Source organism: Eumetopias jubatus, unplaced genomic scaffold (genome assembly GCF_037043125.1).
Source record: "Eumetopias jubatus isolate StellerSeaLion01/CBP00866 unplaced genomic scaffold, mEumJub1_p1.0 scaffold_13, whole genome shotgun sequence".
Lineage (NCBI taxonomy): Eukaryota > Metazoa > Chordata > Mammalia > Carnivora > Otariidae > Eumetopias > Eumetopias jubatus.
Window position 1 is genome coordinate 40,274,611 of NW_028274819.1, and position 24,917 is coordinate 40,299,527.

At 36.7% G+C, this 24,917-nt stretch overlaps 1 protein-coding gene across 2 annotated transcripts in view; it reads left to right on the forward strand.

Annotated features, from left to right (window-relative positions):
- Positions 1-24,917, forward strand: part of UEVLD (UEV and lactate/malate dehyrogenase domains) — a 41,621-nt gene that overhangs the window by 698 nt on the left and 16,006 nt on the right. Inside the window, exons 2-7 of one of the 2 annotated variants that reach the window (XM_028117719.2) lie at positions 4,575-4,659; positions 5,984-6,049; positions 11,370-11,533; positions 14,986-15,121; positions 15,846-15,964; positions 19,811-19,913. In XM_028117719.2, the coding sequence (XP_027973520.1) occupies positions 4,575-4,659; positions 5,984-6,049; positions 11,370-11,533; positions 14,986-15,121; positions 15,846-15,964; positions 19,811-19,913 (673 nt within the window). Of the gene's footprint in view, positions 1-4,574; positions 4,660-5,120; positions 5,138-5,983; positions 6,050-11,369; positions 11,534-14,985; positions 15,122-15,845; positions 15,965-19,810; positions 19,914-24,917 lie in introns of those variants that run through there. The other variant, XM_028117720.2, reaches the window with a different exon arrangement.

Sequence of the window (24,917 nt, forward strand, 5' to 3'; positions counted from 1 at the left end):
AGATATAGGAATGAAAAACGGGGCTTGCAGGCCCAGAAGAGATCCTCTTAACGTTTGAAAGGTTTTTAAGGCCTGACCCAGAAGTCTAACCTACATTTCTGGGGCATGTCTAGCACCAGTTTCCAGGTTAGTCCGGGCTCTTGGTCCAGGCTCTTTGATTTCCCACCAGTGTACATTCTGAGGCAACCCCCCTTTCGCTAGCTTTCTAGTTAAGTGATTCTTAATGCTTCCTTAAGACTTCTCCATGCAAAAACCATACATGCATGCCATTTTTTTTTGGATTTGTCTTAGTTGGGGCAATTTGCACATCTGTGCGAGGTGATGAAGCCTCATGACTGAAAGTGTTTATTTAATTGATCTGAATGATTTTATCTACTGGGACAGGTATAAATTTTGTAGGAAGAGAAGTATGCTTAGGACTACAGCCTTTGTGTCTCCTCTTCACAGAACCTCTCTATCAAGTTTTTTAATGAGGGGAGCATGACCTATTGTTCGGTGGGAAGAAATGTTGAGAGTAGAAAAAGAACTTTATAATTTTTCCCTCATTAGATTAGCATGAATTAAGATAATTTGAAATGATGTGGAGGATGTGGATGAATGGGACTTTTAAACACTGCTGGTGGTTAAATGGTTATTTAACCATTTTGGAGAACAATTTATCCTTGTTAATTTGATTATGTGTGATTTATATCCCTTCTACATCTAGTAGATACCATAGAGAATTCAAGCAACAGACATTTGCAGAATTATCTATAACTAAAAATTAGAAACAACCCAAATGTGCATTAACAGAAAGAAGGATAATTTGTTGTATATTCACACAATGGGAAACATTACTGTGTGGCAGTGAAAATGAGCTGCAACATGCAACAATACAAATGAATCTTAGAAACATATTGAGTGAAAAGAATTGGAAGTTAAATGCAAAATTATAATTTGATAAAGCCAACAAAATTAAAATTAAACAAAAACTAAACAAGCAATAGTGTGTTGTTTAGGGATACACACGCATGTGTGATAAAACCAGATGAAAGCAGAGGAATGTAAATACATGTTAAAGGGAGGCAGTTGAATGGGTGAGAGGGGCACTCAGACGGATGTAATTGGTATTGGAGGGGTCTGTGCTGTCTAATACAGTATCCAGTAGCCACAAGTGACTGTTTGTCAGAATTAGATAAAATTAAAAATTGAGTTTCTCAGTCACACCAGCCACATTTTTTTTTAAAGATTTTATTTATTTATTTGACAGAGAGAGACACAGCGAGAGAGGGAACACAAGCAGAGGGTGTGGGAGAGGGAGAAGCAGGCTTCCCGCCGAGCAGGGACCCCGATGCGGGACTCAATCCCAGGACCCTGGGATCATGACCTGAGCCGAAGGCAGACGCTTAACTACTGAGCCACCCGAAGGCAGACGCTTAACTACTAGCCACATTTTAATTGTCAGTAGGCACATGTGGCTTGTGACTACTATATTAGATCCCTCACATACAGATCTTTTCCATCATGGCAGAAAGTTTTGTTGGACATTACTATTCTGGATCATATGTGAGCAGGTTGGTGCATGGGTGTTTATTCTTCAGAATTAGTGTATATGTTTGTGTCTGTGTGTGTGTATACACATATGTATATATTCTTCAGTTTGTATTAAATATTAAGTTTAGGGGTGCCTGGGTGGCTCAGTTAAGCATCTGACGCTTGATTTCAGCCCAGGTCATGATCTCAGGGTTGTGGGATTGAGACCCGTATCAGGCTTCACACTCAGCCTTCATGCTCAATGGGGACATCTGCTTGGGATTCTCTCTCCCTCTCCCCCTGCCCCTACCTGCGCCGCCTGCCCCCGCTTGCACGTACACATGTGCGCTCTCTCTCTCTCTAATAAATAAATATTTTAAAAATATAAATATTAAGTTTAGAAAAATTATTTGGTTCCCTCATTCCTATTTCAGAAGTACGTGGTTCCCACATCACTAGTTGAATTATCTTGGACGGGTAGCTTAACCTAGATTTGCTCACTCACAGAATAAGATTGGACTTGATCTGTAAGATATGTTCCAGTTAAGTTTTTTAATGAAATGATGTCACAAAGTATTCCTCAGTGTGTCTTACATCCAGCATATATCATATAAGAGTACTCTTACACACTCTTCCTAAATATAAGTCTACTAAATAAACATAATCTAGCAAATAAAGTTAAAATTTTAGTAACTTCTCAATTTTTCAGTGTTATTGACTTTTTTTTTTTTTTTTTTTTTTAAGTAGGCTCCATGCCCTGCATGGAGCCCAATGTGGGGCTTGAATTCACAACCCTGAGAGATCAAGACCTGTGCTGAGATCAAGAGTCCGGGGCTTCACCGACTGAGTGACCCAGGCACCGCAGTGTTACTAACTTTTGTGACAGTATAATTGCTTTAGTTTTAGAATCTCCCAGGCCACTTTTCCTCTTTAGTGACATGCCCTGCTCCCTTTAAGTACATGGCATAGTCTGAGGCACATTTCCTTAGAGAATGTTATGTAGACTTCTCTTAGGTGGTATTAGAACAGTAAGGGAATATATGCCTTAATATACTAAGAAGATACTCTGTTTCATATATAGTGAAAATGATGTGAACATTTTTTTCAGGAAAGATAAAATAGGTCTTTTTTCTTTTAGGTGTCAAAAAGGCAAATCACGTATTTGACTAGTAGTGATATTTGAGTATTCAAGCCCCAAGCAAGAGAGCTTTTGCCCTGTTTTGACAAACTTTTATAGCAGTTTTGCAATTAAATCAATTCTGGTGTATATCCCTATGTAGCCATTAATCACATTCTCACAGGACATTAAAGTTAGAAAAAAACAGCTTATAATTTTAAGTAGAAAACAAAAGTTGTTTTCATTCATAATAAATATTCCAGGTGACAACAGTGTAGCCTTTTGTACATTTGTGGGATGATTTCATTCACTTTTGTTTACACTGAGTCAGGGACCCTGAATCTGGGCCTCATTTCACCCTGCTGTAGTTAATACTGATTAATTCTTAGTTTCAATGCCGAGACCTATGGATCATAATTTCTTTCTGTTTCTACTCTACTCATTTAAGTCTGCCTCTTTGCTAATTCCCATCCAGTCAGCCTACATTTATCAGAGGCATACCCTGTGGGGAGATACAGAGATACAGAGATGAATAAGAGGTGATTCCTGCCTTCAAGTTGTTAATAATCATAGGCGTTTTCTTTTGCCAAATTCTTTCTCGTCTTAAAATGATCTTCTCCCTTCCCTCTATAATTTTCTGTACCATTCTAGACTCTAATGTAGATTGTAGACAGCTGTTCCTGGGGGCCTTTCTCTAACTTGGATATGCTTTATGTGGATTTTTCATTTCTTGTCTGTACTTACTATTGTATATGTTTTTGTTTAATATCTCACTTTTATATGTGTTAATCATAAGGTCCTCATACATACCTGTTGAAGTTGGTAGGTGGTGGAGCTATGTCTCCTTTGCAGATGAAAAGCTTAAGGCTCAGAGAGAGGAAACAATCTATTAGCAGTTATTCCCCATTTCCTCCCAATCTCCCATAACCCTAGGCACCCACTAATCTACTTTCTGCTTCATGGATTTGCCTATTCTGGATATTTCATATACAAATCATACCATAGGTGGCCTTTTGTGTCTGGTTTCTTTCACTTAGCATAACGTTTTCAAGGTTCATCCATGTTGTAGTATGTATCTGTTCTTTATTCTTTTTATGGCTGAATATTCCATTTTATGGATATATACATTGTATTTATCCATTCATCAGCTGATGGACATTTGGCTTGTTTTCTTTTGTTGGCTTTTGTGAATAATGCTGCTTTGAACAATAGTGCACACGTTTTTTGTATGGACATATGTTTCCCCTTTTCTTGGTTATATACCTCAGAGTGGAATTCTGGGGTCATACAGTAGCTTGGTGCTTAGTATTTCTGGATGAATGAGGAGGCAATTCACTCACCTGGACGGCAAACCCTTGAATGCTGTCTGTTCTTCCTTTGAAACCCGGATGAAGTACCAGGAGGGTTGGGAGGGAAATTCAGGGTGTCTCAAGTGAATGAGGTATTCAAGAATGAGACTTGGATCTTGAGCAATGGTGACGTGGGTGCTCCTGCCCTATTTCTTAAGCCTTCAGGAAGTATTTGGAGGCCGTTTGATTCAGTGATGAAAGGCCCAGGTCCAGAGTTTGAGCTCTGGCTTTACTCCTTAACTTGCTACCTAACTCAGCAAGGTATTTTCATTCTTAGTCTTTGAAGAACTGCCAAACTTTTCCAAAGCAGCTGCACCATTTTCTCACTAACAGTGCAGCTTATGTTTACAGGGGTTCTGATTCTCCACATCCTCTCCCGTACTTGTTAATTGTCTTTTTTATTATGGCCTGTCTTTTTTTTTTTTTTTTTAACCTACTTCATCGGGTCCTTATTGACAGGATTAAATCACATACTATTCATGCTTATAAAACTCAGAGCCCAGGGCCTAGCGCAGAGTGTTCTGTTAAAGGTTAATTGTAATTGTTCTGCTGCTTAAAGCTTTATTCTTATTCCATTCTCATTTTTCTCTTTTCAGTACAAGTTCAGAGATCTCACTGTGGAAGAACTAAAGAATGTAAATATGTTTTTCCCACATTTCAGATATTCTATGGACACCTATGGTAAGAATCATAACCCCTCAAAGAGTTTAAATAACTTGCTCAAGTACACAGGAAGTTAGGGATGGAGTTAGGTTTGTACATATGTCTATCTTGCCCTCCGTTCGCACACGGCCTGTTCTTTTAAGTGTCTTTCTTCATCGTGTATAGACTTAAAACATCATCATACCAGTTAGTTCTTATTCTCATTTCTTCCATTTAGAGAAAGCGAGCCATGATGGGCCCTTAAACTCTCAAGCTATAGGATTAATACTGTTAATGTCCATTTTATTATTGAAGACGTATCATAATCACTTCTATTTTGGATTTTTGAATAATTTGATTAGACAATGTATACTTATACCTACAGCTTCTCTACCACATTTCTAAGTTATTCTGTGTCCCTGAGTAATAACCCCTGTTCCACTGCTCTTTTCCATTTTAGTTTTTGCCACGGAATGATCCCTTTACCCACTGTTACCTTTCACTTACATAGTTCAAGGTAAACATTTATGCTTATGTACCCTTTTGGCCTTGAATTTTCTGTCAGCCTGGTTTCCTCTTTTCCCTTTCTAATAGGTCGTCAAATTTATTTAGAATCTTTCCTCCCGCTGCCTAAGTAGGATAGTTACTGAGGTACTAAGAGGACTACCTTCCGAGGCAGTTGGGTAGTTTGAAACCAGATATTCAGTTCAGAGATGAGGGCATTAATTCTCCACCATTGTATCTCAGTCACTGATGGGGAAGTCGAAGTTTCAGGGACATGAAAGCGTAAAAAAGGTTGAGAATAATCAAGTTAGAGAAACTGAAGAAGATAATTAGTGATCTTCCAAAAAGGTCACTTTAAAAAATAAAGCTAACGTTTCTTTTCTGATTATAAAGTTATAGTCTGGCATCTGAAAGTGATTATAACTGATTTGTTGCACGTGACAATTATTTGATAATATCCCCCACATTTTATAATCCTAAACTTCTTAGATGTGTTTTCACATTATCGCATTTGACCCTTATGACAGCTTTATGATGCAGCCTTACTATCTTTATTTTATAGACGATGAAACTGAAGGTCAAAGAGATTGAAGTAGCCAAAAGTTGCATGTGTCTGAGTGAGAAAAGTAGGCCTAGAACCTGGGATTTCTGTACCAAAGCCCTGTGTGCTTTCAGCTGTCCTCTTGGCTTTCTAAGAAAATATCTAGTAATTCCCCCTTGTCAACATATTTATAGATTCCTAGATGATGAACTTTACAAATTACGTGTGCTTCTGTATGTATGTATGTGCATGCACAAACTTTAATACTGTTTTTTTCTACTTTTAAGTGCACATTTTGGGGCTCTTTTTTTCTTCCAGTGTTCAAAGATAGTTCCCAGAAAGACCTGCTGAATTTGACTGGCACTATTCCTGTGATGTATCAGGGTAAGTGTGGCAGTTGAGAAAATGTGGATATTTTGTAAAAGAGCCATTAAACAAGAACTTATATTTGTTTAGTTCCATAACGTTCTCAAAGTATTTTCACATGTATATGATCGATACAGAACCTTATTGGATATAGCAGAATGCTGTTCTGTCTAGTCTGTGGCCTAGATTAATATCAACAAATTCAATTCAGTTCAACAAATACTGAGTGTCAGTTCTGTGCCCACTACTCTGCTACGGGATAGTGTACAGAGGAGGGTAAGACAGATGTCGGGGAGGAAGACCTTCCTGTGCCCTTAGCTGGACTTAGAATCAAATTGACATGAGACAGATGCAGAGGAGAAATTCAAACTAAATCGGCATACGTATGGGGGATGCACACAGACATGAGATTCCAAAGACAGTGAGGTAACATGAAGCTTATATGAGCTAAGGAGAGGGGAGGGGCCTGTGGACACAAAAGGGAGAAACACCATTAGCAAGAAGGAAAAGGAGATGCTTGGAAAGATAAAGGTTGCCCTATTATGCAGGTAAGTTTTTTAGGTAAAGGGGAGTTTCTCTTAAAAGCTCTCTTCCTGGTAGAGGCTCTTCGTTCCAGTGTAAATACAGGCATTTGAGAGGGAGGCAGAGAGCTTTTCCTCCATCTGCTGGATTTCGATTACTTTTAGCTCAAGATAATCTTTATGCCAAAGTGGCCCATCTTGGGCAACCTGCCCTGGGCCTCTACACAGACATAGGCCTGCTCTTAGGGAGAGTTCTTGTTGCTTTCCGTAGCAAAATGCAAGGATCACACCTTTTTCTCCATTACATCAGTGTTTTGTTCCTCTCCCTTTCTGCCTGTATGATGTCCCCATTCTGTGGGTGAAACTGAGTCTTAGCCTCGTCAGGTGATTTACCTAAGACCACACAGCGGTATCAGGCTATAACTTGAAACTCCAGTAGGAAATTTGGGGCCATGAGAGCTCAAAGAAAGCAACATATTTTCAGGTGGCCTGACGGGTTAAAATAATTAAGTGTTTGCCCCAAAAAACAAACAAAAAATCACTAGCTCCCCTATACTTAACTCTTCCTATTTGTTCAGACCTACTTCTATCAGTGTTCAACAGGACTAATCTTTCAGATAGGTATCATAGGTGATTGCTTATATAGTATGATGTAAAGAACACCAGTGAAGCATTGGTTCTAATATACTTCTCTGAAAGGGTGCCTGAAAGTCCACAACTAAAAATTTATTCCTCTTTTAAAATGCAAATAATCCCAGGAGGGATATTTTCCAGAATCACTAATACACCGTGCTGTGTTTATAGAAAATGCTCGATAAATATTTATTGAATGGTTGAGTTTGTTTATTTGAGTACTGACTAATAAATGAATTTGCTGGGCATACGAGAGAGGAGGTGCCCTGAGGAGGATCTGAAAACAAATGGGGAGAGAACAGTGGAGTTTGCTCCTTTACAAAAGATTCAGCAGTGTACTGTGGGAATACACTGCTCAAAAGACACCAAGAAGCTAAATTTCGGGGGACTTTTTTCAAAATAGGTGCTTCATTACAGTAGTCCCTAGACTGTTACAAACCCTTCTTAATTTCTTCCCTTCCATGATGACTCGTTGGCTGGGGTGCCCTCATGTTTTATTCTGCTTCTGTTCATGTCCCACCATGACACCTCCTTTGGCACAGGAAATGCATAGGAATTTGGTTTTTATACATAGGAATGTGGTTGGAGATGAAAGTAGATAGCAGTGAGTTCTGCAGAAATTGCAGAACTGATTTTTATTTTCCTCCTTGCTCCTCTCCTGCCAAGCTCTCAGACTCTTTTCTGGCTGCCTAGAGAACCTTACTCAGGCCTGTTCCCCATTACTTGTGTTCTGCATTTATTATGATTAGATGTTAGAGAGAGAGAGAGAATTATTGCCCACCCCAATGATTGGTTGATTGATTCGTTCCCAACTCTTACCCACCCCAATGATGTCAAGGGTAGTTACATATTAACAGAGAAGTTCATGAATTTAAATGAATCACTGCTTAGTAGCATTTCCGTTTCAAGGACAGTGTGGGGAAGTAAGAGGAGGGCATAAAACTTATTTTATTTTATTTTGAACTTATTTTAATATCATTGGTATGATGTCCCTCGTCGGCATTCTGCATCTCCAAGAGCCAACGAGTTATTTCATTGCTTCTTACACTGGGTCTTCCAAGGTAGTAACGGTACCTGCAGTACCTTTATTTTTGCAGTACACTCTTTTTTTTCTTTGCTTTTGAGTAGAATTATATCAATTCAGTGTGATCCACACTATTTATTTCCTGCTGATCAAAAGGTCAGAATGTATTATCTTTCTCATCTGTAAAATGGTACAATAATAGAGCCTCACTCTAGAACTATGAGGATTAAATGAATTACTATAAATAAGCTCTTGGCATAATGCCTGGCACATAATAGAAGCTTAATAAATGTTGACCGTGATTATTTGTCTGCCTTTTATATATATACATATATGTATGTATATGTATATTTCTTTCAGTTCCTAGTTTTATTAGTATAATAATCTATACTCATGCTAAAAAAAGTAAACAATTGAGAAATGATGAAGTTAAGCTTGTAACTAACTTCCCACCCAGTCCTATTTCCCTGATGAATCTTCCATTGATATTTCCTTATGTATACCTGCAGACATTTTCTAGATTATTTCTTATTATCTCTCCAAGATGGTGTCAAGGTTGTGATGACACTTTTTCTTCATCCATTCATTCTTTAGGGATGTGTATTCATCTTAATAAGATGATACCCATCTGAACTTTATTTACAGCTAACTTAAATTATATTTTTATGATATAATTACTTCAGATCTGAGGACTCTTCCAGGAGTTCTGACTCTTCGGTAAAGATGAATTACTGAAAGCTAAATGGGCAGGGTAGGAGGCAGGGCATTTGCTGACAGAAAAGAATGGGAAAGGAGGGAAGAAGAGAACAGAACACCAGTAGTGAATCTTACCAGTTAGACACGGGAATCAGGCTCACCAGTTGCTTTGCCAAGCATGGGCTATTAAAATGCAGGGACGCTGCTGGGGAGGGGCATTGAGGGAGGCAGCAGATCCTTGATCAATTAGAAAGATACCATCAATAGACATTTCTTTCCTTTAATGTGTAGTGATTAACACAGAAAGTGGCACCATCAGGATCTGGCCTACTACAACTATATTATGAAACAGAAAAATTTGCATGGCCTAGAACAGTGGCTTTCAAATGTTTTGATTGTGACGCACAATAAGAAATACTTTTATATACATAGCTAGCGTACACATGCGTGTGTGCACACACACATTATATGCATATATATATGAAACACCATACTACCTGTCATATATTTTATTTTATTTTCAATTCCATTTTAAGATATTGTTTGCAGCCCACTAACTTCATTTTGTGACCTAATTATCGTGACCACAATTTGAAAAACACTACTCTAGACAGTATATAATATTCGACAGAGTAACTACTTCTGGAGTAATTTGATGGTGTGTCTCAGTACCTGTCAGTCGCTTTGTGGTGCTATGTTCACATGACTTTATAATCATAGAATTATCTATGGATCAATTGCTATGCCTATACCGAAATTGTAAATACTTAGACACTGTGGTGACGAATGTTAACTAGACTTATTGTAGTAATCATTTTGCAGTATATAGAGATATCAAGTCATTGTATTATACAGTGAAACTAAAATGTTATATGTCAATTGTATCTCAATTTAAAAAATTGTTTTAAGACTTAGACAAAAGGAGAAGAGGAGTGTGGTTCTGAGAACTACTGATATAAAATAATAGACCCACAAGTATTAGGATGTTTCTATAATGTACTGATTTTCAGTCCTACCTGCACATTAGAATTACATGGGAAGATTTTAAAAAATGTTATCCACACCCCATCCTCTTGAATCAGAAACTTTGGGTGAGTGGCCTGGATACTGGTATATTTCCAAGTTTCTTAAGGGCTTCTAATGTGAGACAGGGCTGAGTATCCTTGTTTTAAGGGGGAAGCAAGATGAGAAAAGTAGCTGTCAGTGGAAGGAAGATTTCCTTAGTAAGAAAAGGAATGCAGTGCAAAATAAAACTTTTTATTTAGACCTGGCCTACTTCCAAAATGGGTTTGAGGTAAATTGCAAAAATTGCCAACCCTTCATGGTACTTACCATGTCATGTACCATTCTAAGAATTTTACATACCTTAACTAATTTCATCCTCACAACAACCCTATGGGGTAGGAAGTATTATTTCCATGTTATAGAGGAAGGAATTGAGGCACAGGGAAGCTAAGGAACCTGCCTAAAATCATATAGCTAGTCATGGGTGAAACTAGGATTTGAACCTAGGCATTCTTGCTCCTGAACAGCCGTATTCATAAATACAGTGAAAGACATGCAGTAAGACTATGAAAGCAGGAATGACTATCAGGAAATACAGTTGAACAGCTAAGGTAATTGATCAGATTTCTAGTTTAAGTTTAGTTTTTACACTTTTATTAGGTTTAGCTTTGGGCTTCCTGGCCTCCAGGGCCGTCAGAGATTTTTGCTCTTGGTAGGCATGATATATGTAGGTGGTTAACACTGGAAGAGCATGCACTCAAGTTCCTGTCTCTCAGTATACTGAAATTTAAGAACCCCTGGACAAGGTCACTGTTAGGGTCATTTTCAGCTCCAAGTTCTATATATCTAACCCAGCTCATTTGCACTTAATGAGCAACTTTAGGGTCAGTATCAAATGTATTGAGTTCATCTTTGTTGATTCATTCATTTTTCATTTGTTTATTCATTCACTCTTATTTATATAAGAAACCTTTATTGTCAGCCAGTATGTTAGGCACTATACTTGGTGCAGGTGATATAGAAATGAATAATACATAATCCTCTGGAAGTTTACAATGTGAAAGGAAACATAGACCTGTAGGCAAATTACTTCAGTGCAGAATAAGTATAAAAATAGAAGTATCCACTACCTTTCAAGAAAGGTGCAATAGCTCTGCTTGGGTGGAGCAAAGAAAGTTACATAGAGAAGATGTTGTATCCCAAATTCCTGGCACAGTAGGTCCTATAAATATTTATTGAGTTGAATTGGATGAGCTGGTCATTGTCTTAAATTTCTTCAAGTTTTATGCTGGTGCTTTAACGGGAACATGAAAATGGAGAAGTAGGCCTTGATTTATATGAAACCTTTATATATACACTTGACTAGACTACATGTCTTAAAATGCCACCTAGCTGTACCGTAAATATAATGTGTATGCTTCATCATTGTTTGAAAATGTGTTTATTTTGTCTCACATAGGTAATACATATAACATACCAATTCGTTTGTGGATTTTGGATTCCCACCCTTTTGCTCCCCCCATTTGCTTCTTAAAGCCAACTGCAAATATGGGAATCTCAGTTGGAAAACATGTGGATGCTCAAGGCAGAATATACTTGCCCTATCTTCAAAACTGGAGTCATGTAAGATCAATTTGGATTTTCTTTTAAAAGTTTTTATTTTTCTGAGTATTTATCCTAATGGTACAAATAAGTTACTGAATTTTCTTTCAATGGTATTCCTCATATGGACTTTAAAAGTAGTTTGAAATTGAGCTCCCTGGAATCACCCAAGTTCCAGAACCCCAGTGACAGACAGCAGCCTGCATGAAGTGCTCTCTCCAGGTCTGGGGCCAACTACTATTTGCTCGCTTTCTTCTGATAGTTGTTCAGTACTTGATAAAGCACATGAAAAGTTACTAGCAAGATATTGGACATTATCTCCTAGTCCCTCCTTCTTAAAAATTTGTTTGTAATATATGTATTTATTTGTAGTTTTGCCTGTTTTTGACCTTTATGTAAATTGAATCATACTGTATATAATCTTCTGTTACAAATTTTGTTTTAACTCAGCATTAAGTTTTAAAAATTCATTCACCATGATTTACGTAACCAGTTTATTTGCCTTACAAGTTCTCACATGCAATTTTATTTTCTGTATTTTTCATCTACCATTATATTGAGCACTTCTCATTTTAAACAGTATTTTCAAAATACATGGTCTTTAATTGGTTGCCTGATGATCTCACATAAAAATATTGGCATAATGTATTTACAAATTGATCTGTTGTTAGAAATTTAATGATGAGCATCCTTTAAGATAAATATATATAAACATAAATGTGTATATATTATAAATCCTTAGTAATTTCCTAATGATAAATCTCTCGGAATGGAATTGTTGGATCAAAGTTTATAAATATTTTGAAGGCTATTCTTATGTTTTGCCAAATTGGCCTCCAAAAAGTAGACAAAATGTATGTCTACCATCACTTGAAATCAGTGTAGAATCCCTGTTCTGTAGTACCCTTGTTCTAACAGAAGGTACTGTCATTAAAGCAAAACAAACCTTTGCTTCTCTCTGTATATTTACTTAGAAGGATGTAGAGTATGTTCTCCTTTTTGTAAAAATTAAGATTTTTATGAAAGGATAATTAGAATATATTTCTCTGTACCCAGGAGGTTGTAGGACAGGAGGACCAGGAAGCCCTAAATGAGACCAGGGATATGTCAAGTCAAGTGAAGTTGGAGTAAAGAAAGGATGGTGTTAGGATTACAGCTTTTTATTTTATATACATCCTGCAAAAAGGGGTGCAATTATGGACATGTTTTATATACTTTATACTTTTCCATATTTTTCCATATGTATAAAACCTTTAAGAAGAAGAAAAAAAGATACACAAAAAGAAGGGATGCACACCAGGTGGTTGGTAGCGGAGGTTAGGTGGAGGAACACTGACCTTTTACTTTATGAATTTGTACGTCATTTGCATTATTTGGTGATTTTAATAACTAAGATTGCCAGTTAAATGTGCTAAATAGGGCATAATAAAAATTTGTCATTTGGAGGGACAAAAGTGATATCTTAATGTTTAGTTTTTTGACTATTTGAGAAATTGAAATCTTTTTCATGTCAGTCGATTATGTATGCTCCTTCTTTTTTGAATTGTCTATCTCCTTCATCCATTTTTATCCCCCCTTTTTTTTTAAAAGCTATCCTCAAACAGTATTTTGACATCTGTGCCCTGTTGTGGGAATTCATATTTCCTGTTTCCTCTTTCTGGTTTTCATTGGCATCTCTTTTCATAGTTTTGTTTGTATACTAAGTACTCAGAGATAGTCCTATAGTCTAGTTGAGGTTATGCTTTATTTTAGTTCAAACAGTATTGATTTCATTTTACTATTTTGAACCTCTTTATTATAAGCTAAAACAATTTTTTTAAACTAGAACTAGTCTTAAGAAGACAATACATTATTTACATTGCCCTATTTAAAAGTACCACAGTAACTTTAAGTTGCTCATGCAGTTGGAATTATAATTATGTAGTAGAATTACGTAGAATTTTGGAGCTGGAAGAAATCTAGAGGCTGTCTAGGCCAAGGATTGCAGACATTTTCCCCAAGAGATTCAATGTGCTGTGTTAGACCTACAGAATTTTGTTGAACAGCAAAGTGGTTTTGTTTTGTCCTTAATATGAATTTGAATGCTGATATGTATACTCATTCCAATTTGCCACAATAACCATCTCCCTAAATTTTCTTATACTTGACAACTTCACACATTATTATCTGCTTGGTCTTTGAAAGTGTTTGAGTTTTTGATCCTAATAGCTTCATCCTCTTAATTTATAAATAGTGAAACTCGGACTCTGAGAAATTAAGCACTTTTTAAAATAAGCAAACTACTGAATATTTTTAGTAATAATAATAAATATTTTACACTCACAGCATATAGGTTGCATGTATTTGTTTCTCCTAACAGCCACTTGGGATTTATTATTCATATTATACTGCTGATATCACTGAAGCTCAGAGAGGTTAAGTGGATTTCACTACAGTTGCTTAATAAATTAAAAAAAACAGTACTGGATTAGATAATATTTTATCAGTGTTACTTTTCTGATTTGATAATGCTTATATAGGAGAATGTTTTTTTGTTTTTTGAGGGTTTGGGGGGTTTTTGTTGCAGATTTTATTTTGAGAGAGAGAACGCGTGCACACGTGAAGCAGGAGGAGGGGCAGAGGCAGAGGGAGAGAGAGAATCTCAAGCAGACTCCACCCCAAGTGTGGAGCCCAGCACAGGGCTTGATCCCAGGACCCTGAGATCACGAACTGAGCAGAAACCAAGAGTCAAACGCTCAACTGACTGAGCCACCCAGGCACCCCTGTTTTGTTTTTTCTTTTAGGAAATATACACTTAAGTATTTAGGGGTGAAAGGTATCAGAGCTGCAATTTATTCTCAGTTGGTTCAGAAAAATATAGAGAGGGAAGGAGACAGAAAATATATGTGCTAAAATGTTAACATTTAAAACTTTTTTGTACTTATTTTTGCAACTTTTCTATAAGTCTGCAATTATTTCACAATAAAAAAAAAAAACAAAAAAAGAGATAGACAGTTCCTGAACATAGGTACTTTGCCAAAAGCACATTCATGTTACTTTCCCATCTTTTGGAGATGTGGATTAACATTTCTCTAATTTTCAGTTCAAAAAAATAAGTAATTTTTCAGTTAAAAGTATTATGTAATTTGGGGGTGCCTGGGTGGCTCAGTCGTTAAGCGCCTGCCTTTGGCTCAGGTCATGATCCTGGGGTCCTGGGATCGAGCCCCCCCATTGGGCTCCCTGCTCCGCGGGAAGCCTGCTTCTCCCTCTCCCACTCCCCCTGCTTGTGTTCCTGCTCTCACTGTCTCTCTCTCTGTCAAATAAATAAATAAAATCTTTAAAAAAAAAAAAAGCATTATGTAATTTGTATGGTAGTTTTCAAAAAATAAGAGCATAATGCAAAACTTTTGGTTAACTTTGTAACAATATATAGGTTAACAAGGCAGTATTCTTTAGGAAAATTTTTGCATAACTTTTCCCTTTGTATTCTGCAGCCTAAATCTGTCATTGTTGGACTAATTAAAGAAATGATTGCCAAGTTTCAAGAGGAACTTCCCCTGTATTCTCTACCATCATCTGATGAGGCACGGCAGGTAGACTTGCTGGCCTATATTGCAAAAATCACTGAAGGTTTGTATTTTTGTTGATCAGAGAGTTATGAATTTACAGTTTCTCACTAATATCCTTTACCCTCTGCTACTGGATTTCTATAAATCAATATATTCTGTACATATCTGTGTTGAATCAAAAATCCTATACGTTTATCATAGGGTGTTAGTGTTACCATACAGTTCCAATAATTGTAGTTTCTTAAAATGGAAAAGATTACTCTTACACTGACAGATAAAATAATTTTGTGTTTTGTTCAAAATCACTTGATATGATGATCCCAAACCTTTTTCATTATATGTTTATGTGGCTTTTTGCCTCATTCAATAAATATATTGGATCAGAAAATTTATGATTCTCATGTTTCTCATTGAGGATAAAGCAAAATATCCATGCTTATAAAATTCGGTAAGGTGTTAAACATTTTTGCATTATAGAACAGAGCGGTAAGAATCAGAATGTTTTTCAGAATTATGGAAATTCTGTTTTCTAGTCTTATATAATCTGTTTTAATTGTTTAGAAAGATACTTTCTTTTTGAAGGGGTAGTCTCTATTTAGTAGAATATTTACTGAGATTCCTGCCTGTCTTGCTTGTCACTTGTTCAGATATTTTTGAGTGCTTCTTCTGGACTAGCACCATGTTTTCTGTCCAAGTTATTGAAGGTTGGTGTATTTTTTTAAGATGCTTTAAAAGATTTTTGATATTATTTCAAAATTCTCATGACAATCCACTCTTATTTCTAGGTGTCTCAGACATAAATTCAAAGAACTGGGTAAATCACGAGCATAAAACAGTCAATAAAATTACTGTGGTTGGAGGTGGAGAACTAGGTATTGCCTGTACATTAGCAATCTCAGCAAAGGTATGTAAGCATAGTGGTTATAAATCCATCTATCATGTTGCTACACTTTTAGGCAGTTTATGTTTAACATACAAGAAATAATGGCTTCATTTTGTCATGTGGAAAAACCTCATTTTGCCTTAAAATATATTTAGTAAGTTGGCCAAAAAAAAAAAAAAAAAGCTGAAAGCTCTCATCAGGGATATTGCTTCTTAATTAGTACTTAGTCATGGAATAAGCTTTAAAAAAGAGATTTGAACAATGGGCTCATCATCCTGTTCCAAGGGAAACCTGAACGTGACATTCATCTTAGTCACCAATTCCTTTGTGTTTTCTGAGTCATGCCGCTTTAATTAAGCTCTTATTTAATATAATACTTAATTTTAGCTCTTTCTAAAATTAACTTTTTTTTCTTAAAGGTTGCCTTTTCTTGTGTAATTACTCCACTTTCTCTTAGGATCATAGTTTCTAAATTGATATTTTACACTAGTTTGAAATTTGTTTATTTTTCCATCAGTCCTTTTTACTAGATCTTCTGTATATAAATTATTTTCAGAAAGGTTTAAATTCCCTTCCAGAGAGGTTCAAAAGACCTTCCAGGGTCCCAGTATCACTGGTAACAGCATGTCTGTGTCTTTTCAGGGATGTAGCCCAGAGTGGAATAGCTGTCCCTCTCTGTTTATTTGGTAGCTGGCATTTTGTTTTTTTCTTTTCTATTAAAATTTGATTGTTTGTCAGGCTCCTGGGTGGCTCAGTTGGTTAAGCATCTGCCTTTGGCTCAGGTCATGATCCCAGGGTCCTAGGATCTAGTGCCGCATCGGGCTCCTTGCTCATCGGAGAGCCTGCTTTTCCCTCTGCTTCTGACCCTGCTTGTGCTCTCTCTCTCTCGCTCTGTCTCTCAAATAAATAAATAAAATCTTAAAAAAATTTTTGTCACCTAAATTCTTCCCTTTTTATTTCAGACTCACATATGTCTTAGGGATAGGTTGTACTTTAGTAAATAATTAAATTGTATCCAGGGAGGTAGAAATTTTTAAAAGCTGGCTGCACAGAACAACATATGCTAACTTTTGACTTCATTTCCTCCACCCTCCATCTGAATACACGAGTCCCTCTTAATTGGAGTTTGAATTGTTTTCAGTTCCTTTGTTACTAAACAGAATGATTCCATAAACATTGCTTTACAAGTTGCTTATTTTCTCCTCTGAATTTTCTTTTAGGTGTACATAATCTCAAAAACAGTACTAGTGTGGGGGCGCCTGGGTGGCTCAGTCAGTTGAGTGTCTGCCTTCAGCTCGGGTCATGATCCCAGGGTCCTGGGATTGAGTCCCATGTTGGACTCCCTGCTCAGGGTGGAGCCTGCTTCTCCCTCCCTCTCTGCCTGCTTCTCCCCCTGCTTGTGCTCTCTCTCTCTCTCTCTCTAATAAATAAAATCTTAAAAAAAAAACCCCAATACTGGTGAATCAGAGGGTATGAATGGTCTTTATGGTACTTATTACATATTGCTAGATTGTGCTTCAGAAAGGCAGAATTAATTTATGGTGCTAATAACAGTATGCACATCAATCTGATTTTTGACATCCCTAACAGTACTGAGTTTTATCAATTTTGTTTGGTTTTGGTTAAGTACAAGAAGGCCCCTTAAAGTCATGTTTCTTTAACAGTTGGAAGAGTCTCACTGTTAGTATTCTTTTGTCTGTAAACTGTCTAAATGGAAATTTTTTTCCATTTTTCTTTGTAAGCATTAGTATTTTGATCCAAGATACAATATATCAAATGTTATGATACAGTAGTAGCCATAATGGTGTCAGTAGAAGTGGTGGTGGCGGCAGCAGCAGCAGCAGTAACTAACGTGTGCTGAATGCTTAGGTGCCAGGCACTTAGCTAAATGACTTGACTAATTTTTACTAAGTTTTACCTAACCCTTGTATGTTAGGTACTATCATTACTGCCATTTTACAAATGAAGAAATCAAGGCAGAGGGAGGTTATGCAACTTGCCCAAAGTCACACTGTTAATAAATGGAGGCAGGATTTGAAGTGAGGCAGTCTATTTACAGAGCCTGTATTCTAAATCTTTACTACTCAGTGTGTGGCTTTCAGACCAGCAGCACCGGCCATATCTGAAATCTTATTAGAAATGTATTATCTAAGGCCCCACCCCAGACCTATGGAAGCAAATCTGCATTTTAACACAACCCCTGGTGTGTTCCGTGTGCTGTCCTGATCTATTAAATGGTGATCCCTTCAAGCTTGGGAAGTTCTGCTCTAAACCACTATGTTATACTGCCTCATTATTGCTGTTGTCCTTACGGATGGACATTTAGGTCATTTCTAGTCTTTTGAATCTCCTTATACGCATTGTATCTCATTACACATGAACTAATAAACTTATAGGATAATTTCTGTAACTGAGGTAAGTGGATTAAAGGAATTACTGTGTTTTTAAATTTTGATAGAACTTGTCAAATTATCCCGCATATCAATTGTACCAGTTTATGCTCATACCCACAGTGTGTAAGAATGCAGGTTTTCCCACACTACTGTTGTTTAACTTTGGATCTTCGTGTCTCTCATAAATAAAAAGGTAACTCATAGTTGTCTTTGCATTTCTCTTTGAGTGTAGTTGACAATAATAAAATTAATAGGTACAATTTAGAGAGGTCTTCTCTCTGCCAGCTTTGGGTCACATACTAATTCTCATAACCCCATGAAGTAGAGCCAAGTTCAATGACTTGCCCAGCATCACAGAGTGTAGCTGGGTTGTTTTCTTTTGTACTTTCTGCCTGATGGTCTGGTAGATCCCTGGGTACTCTTGCCTTTGCACGCTAATATAGGAAAGATCCTCACACTGCTTACCACTTTAGAAAAAGACCTTCTGGGTGCCTGAGTGGCTCAGTTGGTTAAGTGACTGCCTTTGGCTCAGGTCGTGATTCCAGGGGTCCTGGGATCGAGCCCCACATCGGGCTCCATGCTCCACAGGAAGCCTGCTTCTCCCTCCCACTCCCCCTGCTTGTGTTCTCTCTCTCTCTCAATTAAATAAATAAAATCTTTAAAAAGAAAAAAGAAAAAGACCTTCCACAAAGGTAACTTGACTCGGAGGAGTTTCTATGCCGTCATTAGCCCATGGGACCCAGGGAGCCATCTACAGGCGTGTGGAGTGTTTTCCATGAGATCTCTGGGGAGGGTTCTACATGATAATAGGATTTTATTTTAGATTTATGACTATTATCCTTTTTAAATTTTATTTTTTTTAAAGATTTATTTGAGAGAGAAAGAGCACAAGCAGGGGAAGGCGGAGGGGCAGAGGGAGAGGGAGAAGTAGGCTCCCTCCCAGGACCCTGGGATCATGACCTGGGCCGAAGGCAGATGCTTAACCAACTGAGCCACCCAGGCGCCCCTGTTATCCTTTTTTTTTTTTTTTTAAAGAGAAACTTGGCATTGGTGTTGACTTTCATGCTAGAAATGAAGCACTAAAATAGAGCAAAAATCACTCTAAGTACTTTCAGAATGGAAATTATGACATCAAAATGAAAACATAAACTTAAGAACAACAGCAAATATATTGATCACACCAACTCATCCTTATTATTCATTGTCCCATCAAAGGAAATCTGCAGTCTGTGACTTCTGAGTTAAGTCCTGCTAGATCCCAATTTTCAGTCAAGCCTAAAGGATCACATGACTCAAGTTCACAGTAATTTCTTGATTGCATGTCCTTTTATTGCTATTGTATTACTTTTCCTTCATAAGACAGCACATGAGGCCTGTGCATTCTACTTTAGCTTCACTTCTAAATGAATTTAAATTGAGTAACTGGCTGTGTTTGCATAATGCTGTATATTCTTTTTCTTACTTTACTGTATAGGGCATTGCAGACAGACTGGTCCTCTTGGACCTCTCAGAAGAAACAAAAGGAGGGGTGATGGACCTTGACATCTTTAGCCTGCCTAATGTGGAGATCAGCAAAGGTATGGTTATTCTGCTTAAAAGATGTTTGCCTCATTTGTTCTTGTATTTGAGTCCTAGAATTTTTTTTTAATGCACTTTTTTTTTTTAGAACAGTTTTAAGTTCACAAGCAACATTGAGCAGGTTTCCTGTATATATCCCTTATCCCTGCACACGGACAGCCTCCCCCATTATCAGTATTCCCCACCAGAGTGGCACAGTTGATGAACCTACCTTGACACATCACTATCATCCAAAATCCGTAGTTTACATTACGGTTCACTCTTGCTGTTGTACATTCTGTGGGTGTGGACAAATCTATAATGACGCCATTATGGTATCTTTCACTATCATTATAGTATCTTTCACTACCATTACAGTATCTTTCACTACCCCAAAAATCCTCTGTGCTCTGCCTTGAGTCATGGAATTTTAATGCTAAAAAGCACATTAAAGATCACCTAGTCCAAGTTCCTCATTTTACATATTCGGAAACTAAGATTCAAATAAATAAAGTGACTTACCCAAAGTCATACGAGATTGTAATTGATTACATTAATAAGAGTCAAATGAGCAGAGAACATTCTGATTGGTCAGAAGGATTTATTCTGTCTTTGACTTATACTATAGTATAAATTTGTTTTCTTTGATTGCTTCCATTCTCATAATATATTGGTTAAGAGCACTGGTTTTAGAGTTAGATAGGGGGTTGCATCCCAGCTCTGCCACAATATAGCTCTGGCATTTGTCAGGTTATTTAACCTCTCACAGTTTAGTTTTATCACCTGTAAAGTGGGGATAATACCTACCTCTTGGTATATGGCAGAGTGTTAAGATTTTTACAAAAAATATATATCGCTTTCACTAAAAATATATTGTTAAAATAAGTTTTAATAAGACCAAAAGGATTTCTTATCATAAAATTTTAAATGTTAGGAAAGTAGTTTTTAATTTCATCTTTTTAATTTAAAAATTTGCAGATATTCTATAATGTACGTAATGTATCAGTACAGACATATATTTAGGTAAATATCATATTTGGGGATGGGGCTTAAAAATACTTTATTACTAGAGATTCATGATAAAAAAAAATTAGCTATAGGTTTTAATAGCTATTTTGAAAAAGTCCAAGTGGAGCCAAAGCATAACTCCAGGATGGTCAGCTGTAGTCATCAATGCCTGTCATGATGGAGCATTACTCAAATTTCCAAAACCATTGACCTTAATTTCCCAAAATTACTGCACTTCTCCATATTATGGAATATATTTATGAGATGTTCGTTAACATTATATTTAAAATTCTTCATGTAATAGTAATTAAATTCAGTGTTATCAGGAACATATATTAGGTTATAGCTAAAGTCAGGTCATAATATGTTATAGTTGTTTGACTTTCCTTACTTAGGTACCCTGTATTCCTTGACCATATGTTCCCCCCAAAAATCAAAATGGGGTCACAAACATTTTAAATGTACTAAGAACAACAGTGGGTGAGAAAAATTGAAATTATACCTGCAGGTTGTAAAAATTGGGTGTAATAGTTAAAGTAAGACTCTGGATCCCTGTAGGATATAATGAGTTCATTTTCCTTGCCTGGAAAGAGTACAGTATTTGCTTTAATGATCCTTTTGTAGGCCTCATATAGAGGATCCTTTGGGGAACCAGATATTCTCTTGTGCCTGTTGTTTCCAAGTACTGAAATTCTTTAGGGACCTTTTAACTCCTCCAGATCACTTTAGGAGACTTCAGTATATGGACCCTAGAGGTTGTGAGGCCTTTTAGGACCTGAAGAAATTGTTTCCTCCTATGTAACTCATTAACCATCAATAATTATTGTTTCATATAATTGAAAGAATAGAATCCTTGGAGTCGATGTATAGTGTGTGGTGCTTGCCACCAAGTAGGGAATGTTGAATGAGTCCACACCATCTTGGGGCAACTTTCATGTTCCCCTTGTCAATTTGGTTATATGTTCCTGATAACACTGAATTTAATTACTATTACATGAAGAATTTTAAATATAATGTTAACGAACATCTCATAAATGTATTCCATAATATGGAGAAGTACATTAGTAATTTTGGGAAATTAAGGTCAATAGTTTTGGAAATTTGAGTAATGCTTCATCATGACAGGCATTGATGACTACAACTGACCATCCTAGAGTTATGCTTTGGCTCTGCTTGGACTTTTTCAAAATAGCTATTAAAACATTTGGCGGGGGGAATGCCTGGGTGACTCAGTTAAGTGTCTGCCTTCAGCTCAAGTCATGATCCCAGGGTCCTGGGATGGAGCCCCACATTGGGCTCCCTGCTCAGTGTTGAAAAACTGTTTTCACTTCTTTTAGGTGTATACTCAGAAGTGGAACTATGGCAATTCTGTGTTTAAGTTACTGGTGAATTAATAGTGTGCTTTTGAAGATCTTTATTAACAGCACAAATGGATCTAAATAGCTCTACTTTTTTGAACAGCTTCATAATATTTTGTCATATGATGTCTGTCTCCTGTTGGGAGACATTTAGGTTGTTTTTGGTTTTTTCGGCTTACAAGTAATAGTGGAGAGAACATTGTTATACAAAAATTTTCATGTACTTCTCTAGCAAGATAAAGTAGAATTACTGGGTCAAAAGATACATGTTTTCAAAATTTATATTGTTAAATTGTTCCCAAAGAAGTTATACCAATTTATACTCTCACCAACAGTACATAAGTTTTCCTATCTGTTTTCTCTTGATTACTTTTATTCTTTTTTTAAAATTACTTTTGTTCTATATTAAACATAGCTAATGGGATCATCATCCTATGACATTTTGATCATGGTTATTAATGTTTATTATGTTATGTTTACTATTATGTTTATCTTTTATCCCTAAATAACAATAAGAGCACTTGACATTTTTCTAAGGAATCAGTAATATATGCTAGGTACTTTACATATATTCACTCACTGTTACTTTTCTTTATTTTATAGATGGCTCAGAGAGATTGTAGCTTAGGACATGCAGTTAGGTAGAGGCTAAACTAGGATTTCAAACATAAGTTTGTTACCAGTTTCACATGATTCACTCCAGAAATAGTCTCTGCATATACGAGCATAAAGGTTTGTGTGTGTGGGTATATGCATGTGTGTGCATGGAGAAAAAAGTGTTCAATAGTTGTAAATTTAAAAATAGCATGTTGTTGACCTATGGAGCAAAGCAAAATTTGCTCAATAGCCAGTGGTTCTTGAAACATGGCTTGTAGATTAATCACTTATATTAGAATCACCTTAAAATTACAGATGCCTGGGGTTCATCCTATACCTATGAATCCTGAATTTCTAGGAGTGGAGCCTGGGAATCTACATTTTAGATAAGTAGCTCAGGTAATTCTTATACCCATTAAAGTCAGTATTCTAAAAATTGTAAATAGTGACATAATTGCAGATTGTGGAATCAGCACAGAGGAGTATGACCACCATTTTATAAAAATGAACTAGAACAGTAGAAAATATCAGAGTAACATTAAGGGTATTTTCTGTAATGTTTTTGGTTTTGTTTATAAACACATATGTATATATTGTGTCTTTGGTTGCAATAGAAAATGTACTTCGTGGCATGCCCATCTCATGGCATGGGTCGTGATCAAAACTTTGAAACTCACTGTATTGAAGCTGAAAATCATTGATTTAAGCTCTTTTTTTAAAAACCTCTTTTCCCCCTCTACATTTGCCCCAGGTAAATACTCCTTCATTAGCCACAACACGCCCTTCATACTTGAAACTCAAGTCACCTTCTCTCTAGGAAATCTTCCAGAGTAACCCTTTTGCCAAATCACTCATTACTCTTAATGATTTTAGTATCGGTATGTGAAATTTATGTTGTATCATTTTTTTCTCTTACTGGGACATTTTATCAATAGATATACCTTTTATTCTTAAGACGATCCTCTCTAAAGATAGAGATACGGCATAACATACTCAGTTCATGGCCTTAGTTTGCCACATATGGTAAATCTTAGAAAGTCTCAGTGTTGTTTATACAGTTCCAAAACCCAGATCACTGTGGGCAGTAACCATTAAAGGCACTCACTTGAACTGAACAGTGATTCCCTACCTTATCTTTTGATATGGGTGTTCATGTTTAACATTTTTTTAAAAAGTCTACCTGTATTCACCAGACAAAAATATCTCTTCTAGTCATTGACTGAAATAATGCCTAAAGCTACTGGGACATCTTTGATGTCATTCTTTGATGGTGCCCTCCCTCCCCCCACAACATAGGAAGATTTTTAATAGCTATCATCTTTTTTTTTTAAGATTTTATTTATTCATTTGACAGAGAGAGATAGCAAGAGAGGGAACACAAGTAGGGGGAGTGGGAGAGGGAGAAGCAGGCTTCCCGCTGAGCAGAGAGCCCAATGTGGGACTCTATCCCAGGACCCTGGGATCATGACCTGAGCCGAACGCAGCCACTTAACCAACTGAGCCACCCAGGCACCCCAATAGCTATCATCGTAACACAATTTCTAAATTAAGGGTCATCATCATTTCTAGAATTTTGTATCACAGTGAAGAATAATTTGAAAAGAACATATTTTTTTGTAATTTTTAATAGTTAGGATGGCTTAGCACTATACCAGAGAAATGAAAATACTTGTACTGTCTCCAGTATATTCAGACTGATAATACTAGCTAGAATACTTCAATGAGGTCTCCACAGCATTGGGACATTATTATTTGATTGCCTAATTTTCCAATCGTTTTGAGTAAAATAATTTAGCAATGATTTAAGATGAATGTGTATTTCCTTTATCACAAAATCATCCTCATAATCTGAGAACAGTAATATATCAGAGCATGAATTATTATTTGCTGGGTCTTTTGACATGCTTGATCTTGGATTGATGTCCCCTAGTCTAACTATAAGCAGCCACTGGTCTAGGGCCTATGGTTTGGGAACCAGTGAGTTGGCAGGAAGAATGTAGTTTTTCTGGGCTACCTGTGCAGCTGGGATAGAGGTATGAGGTTTGTATCCTGGGAGTCCAG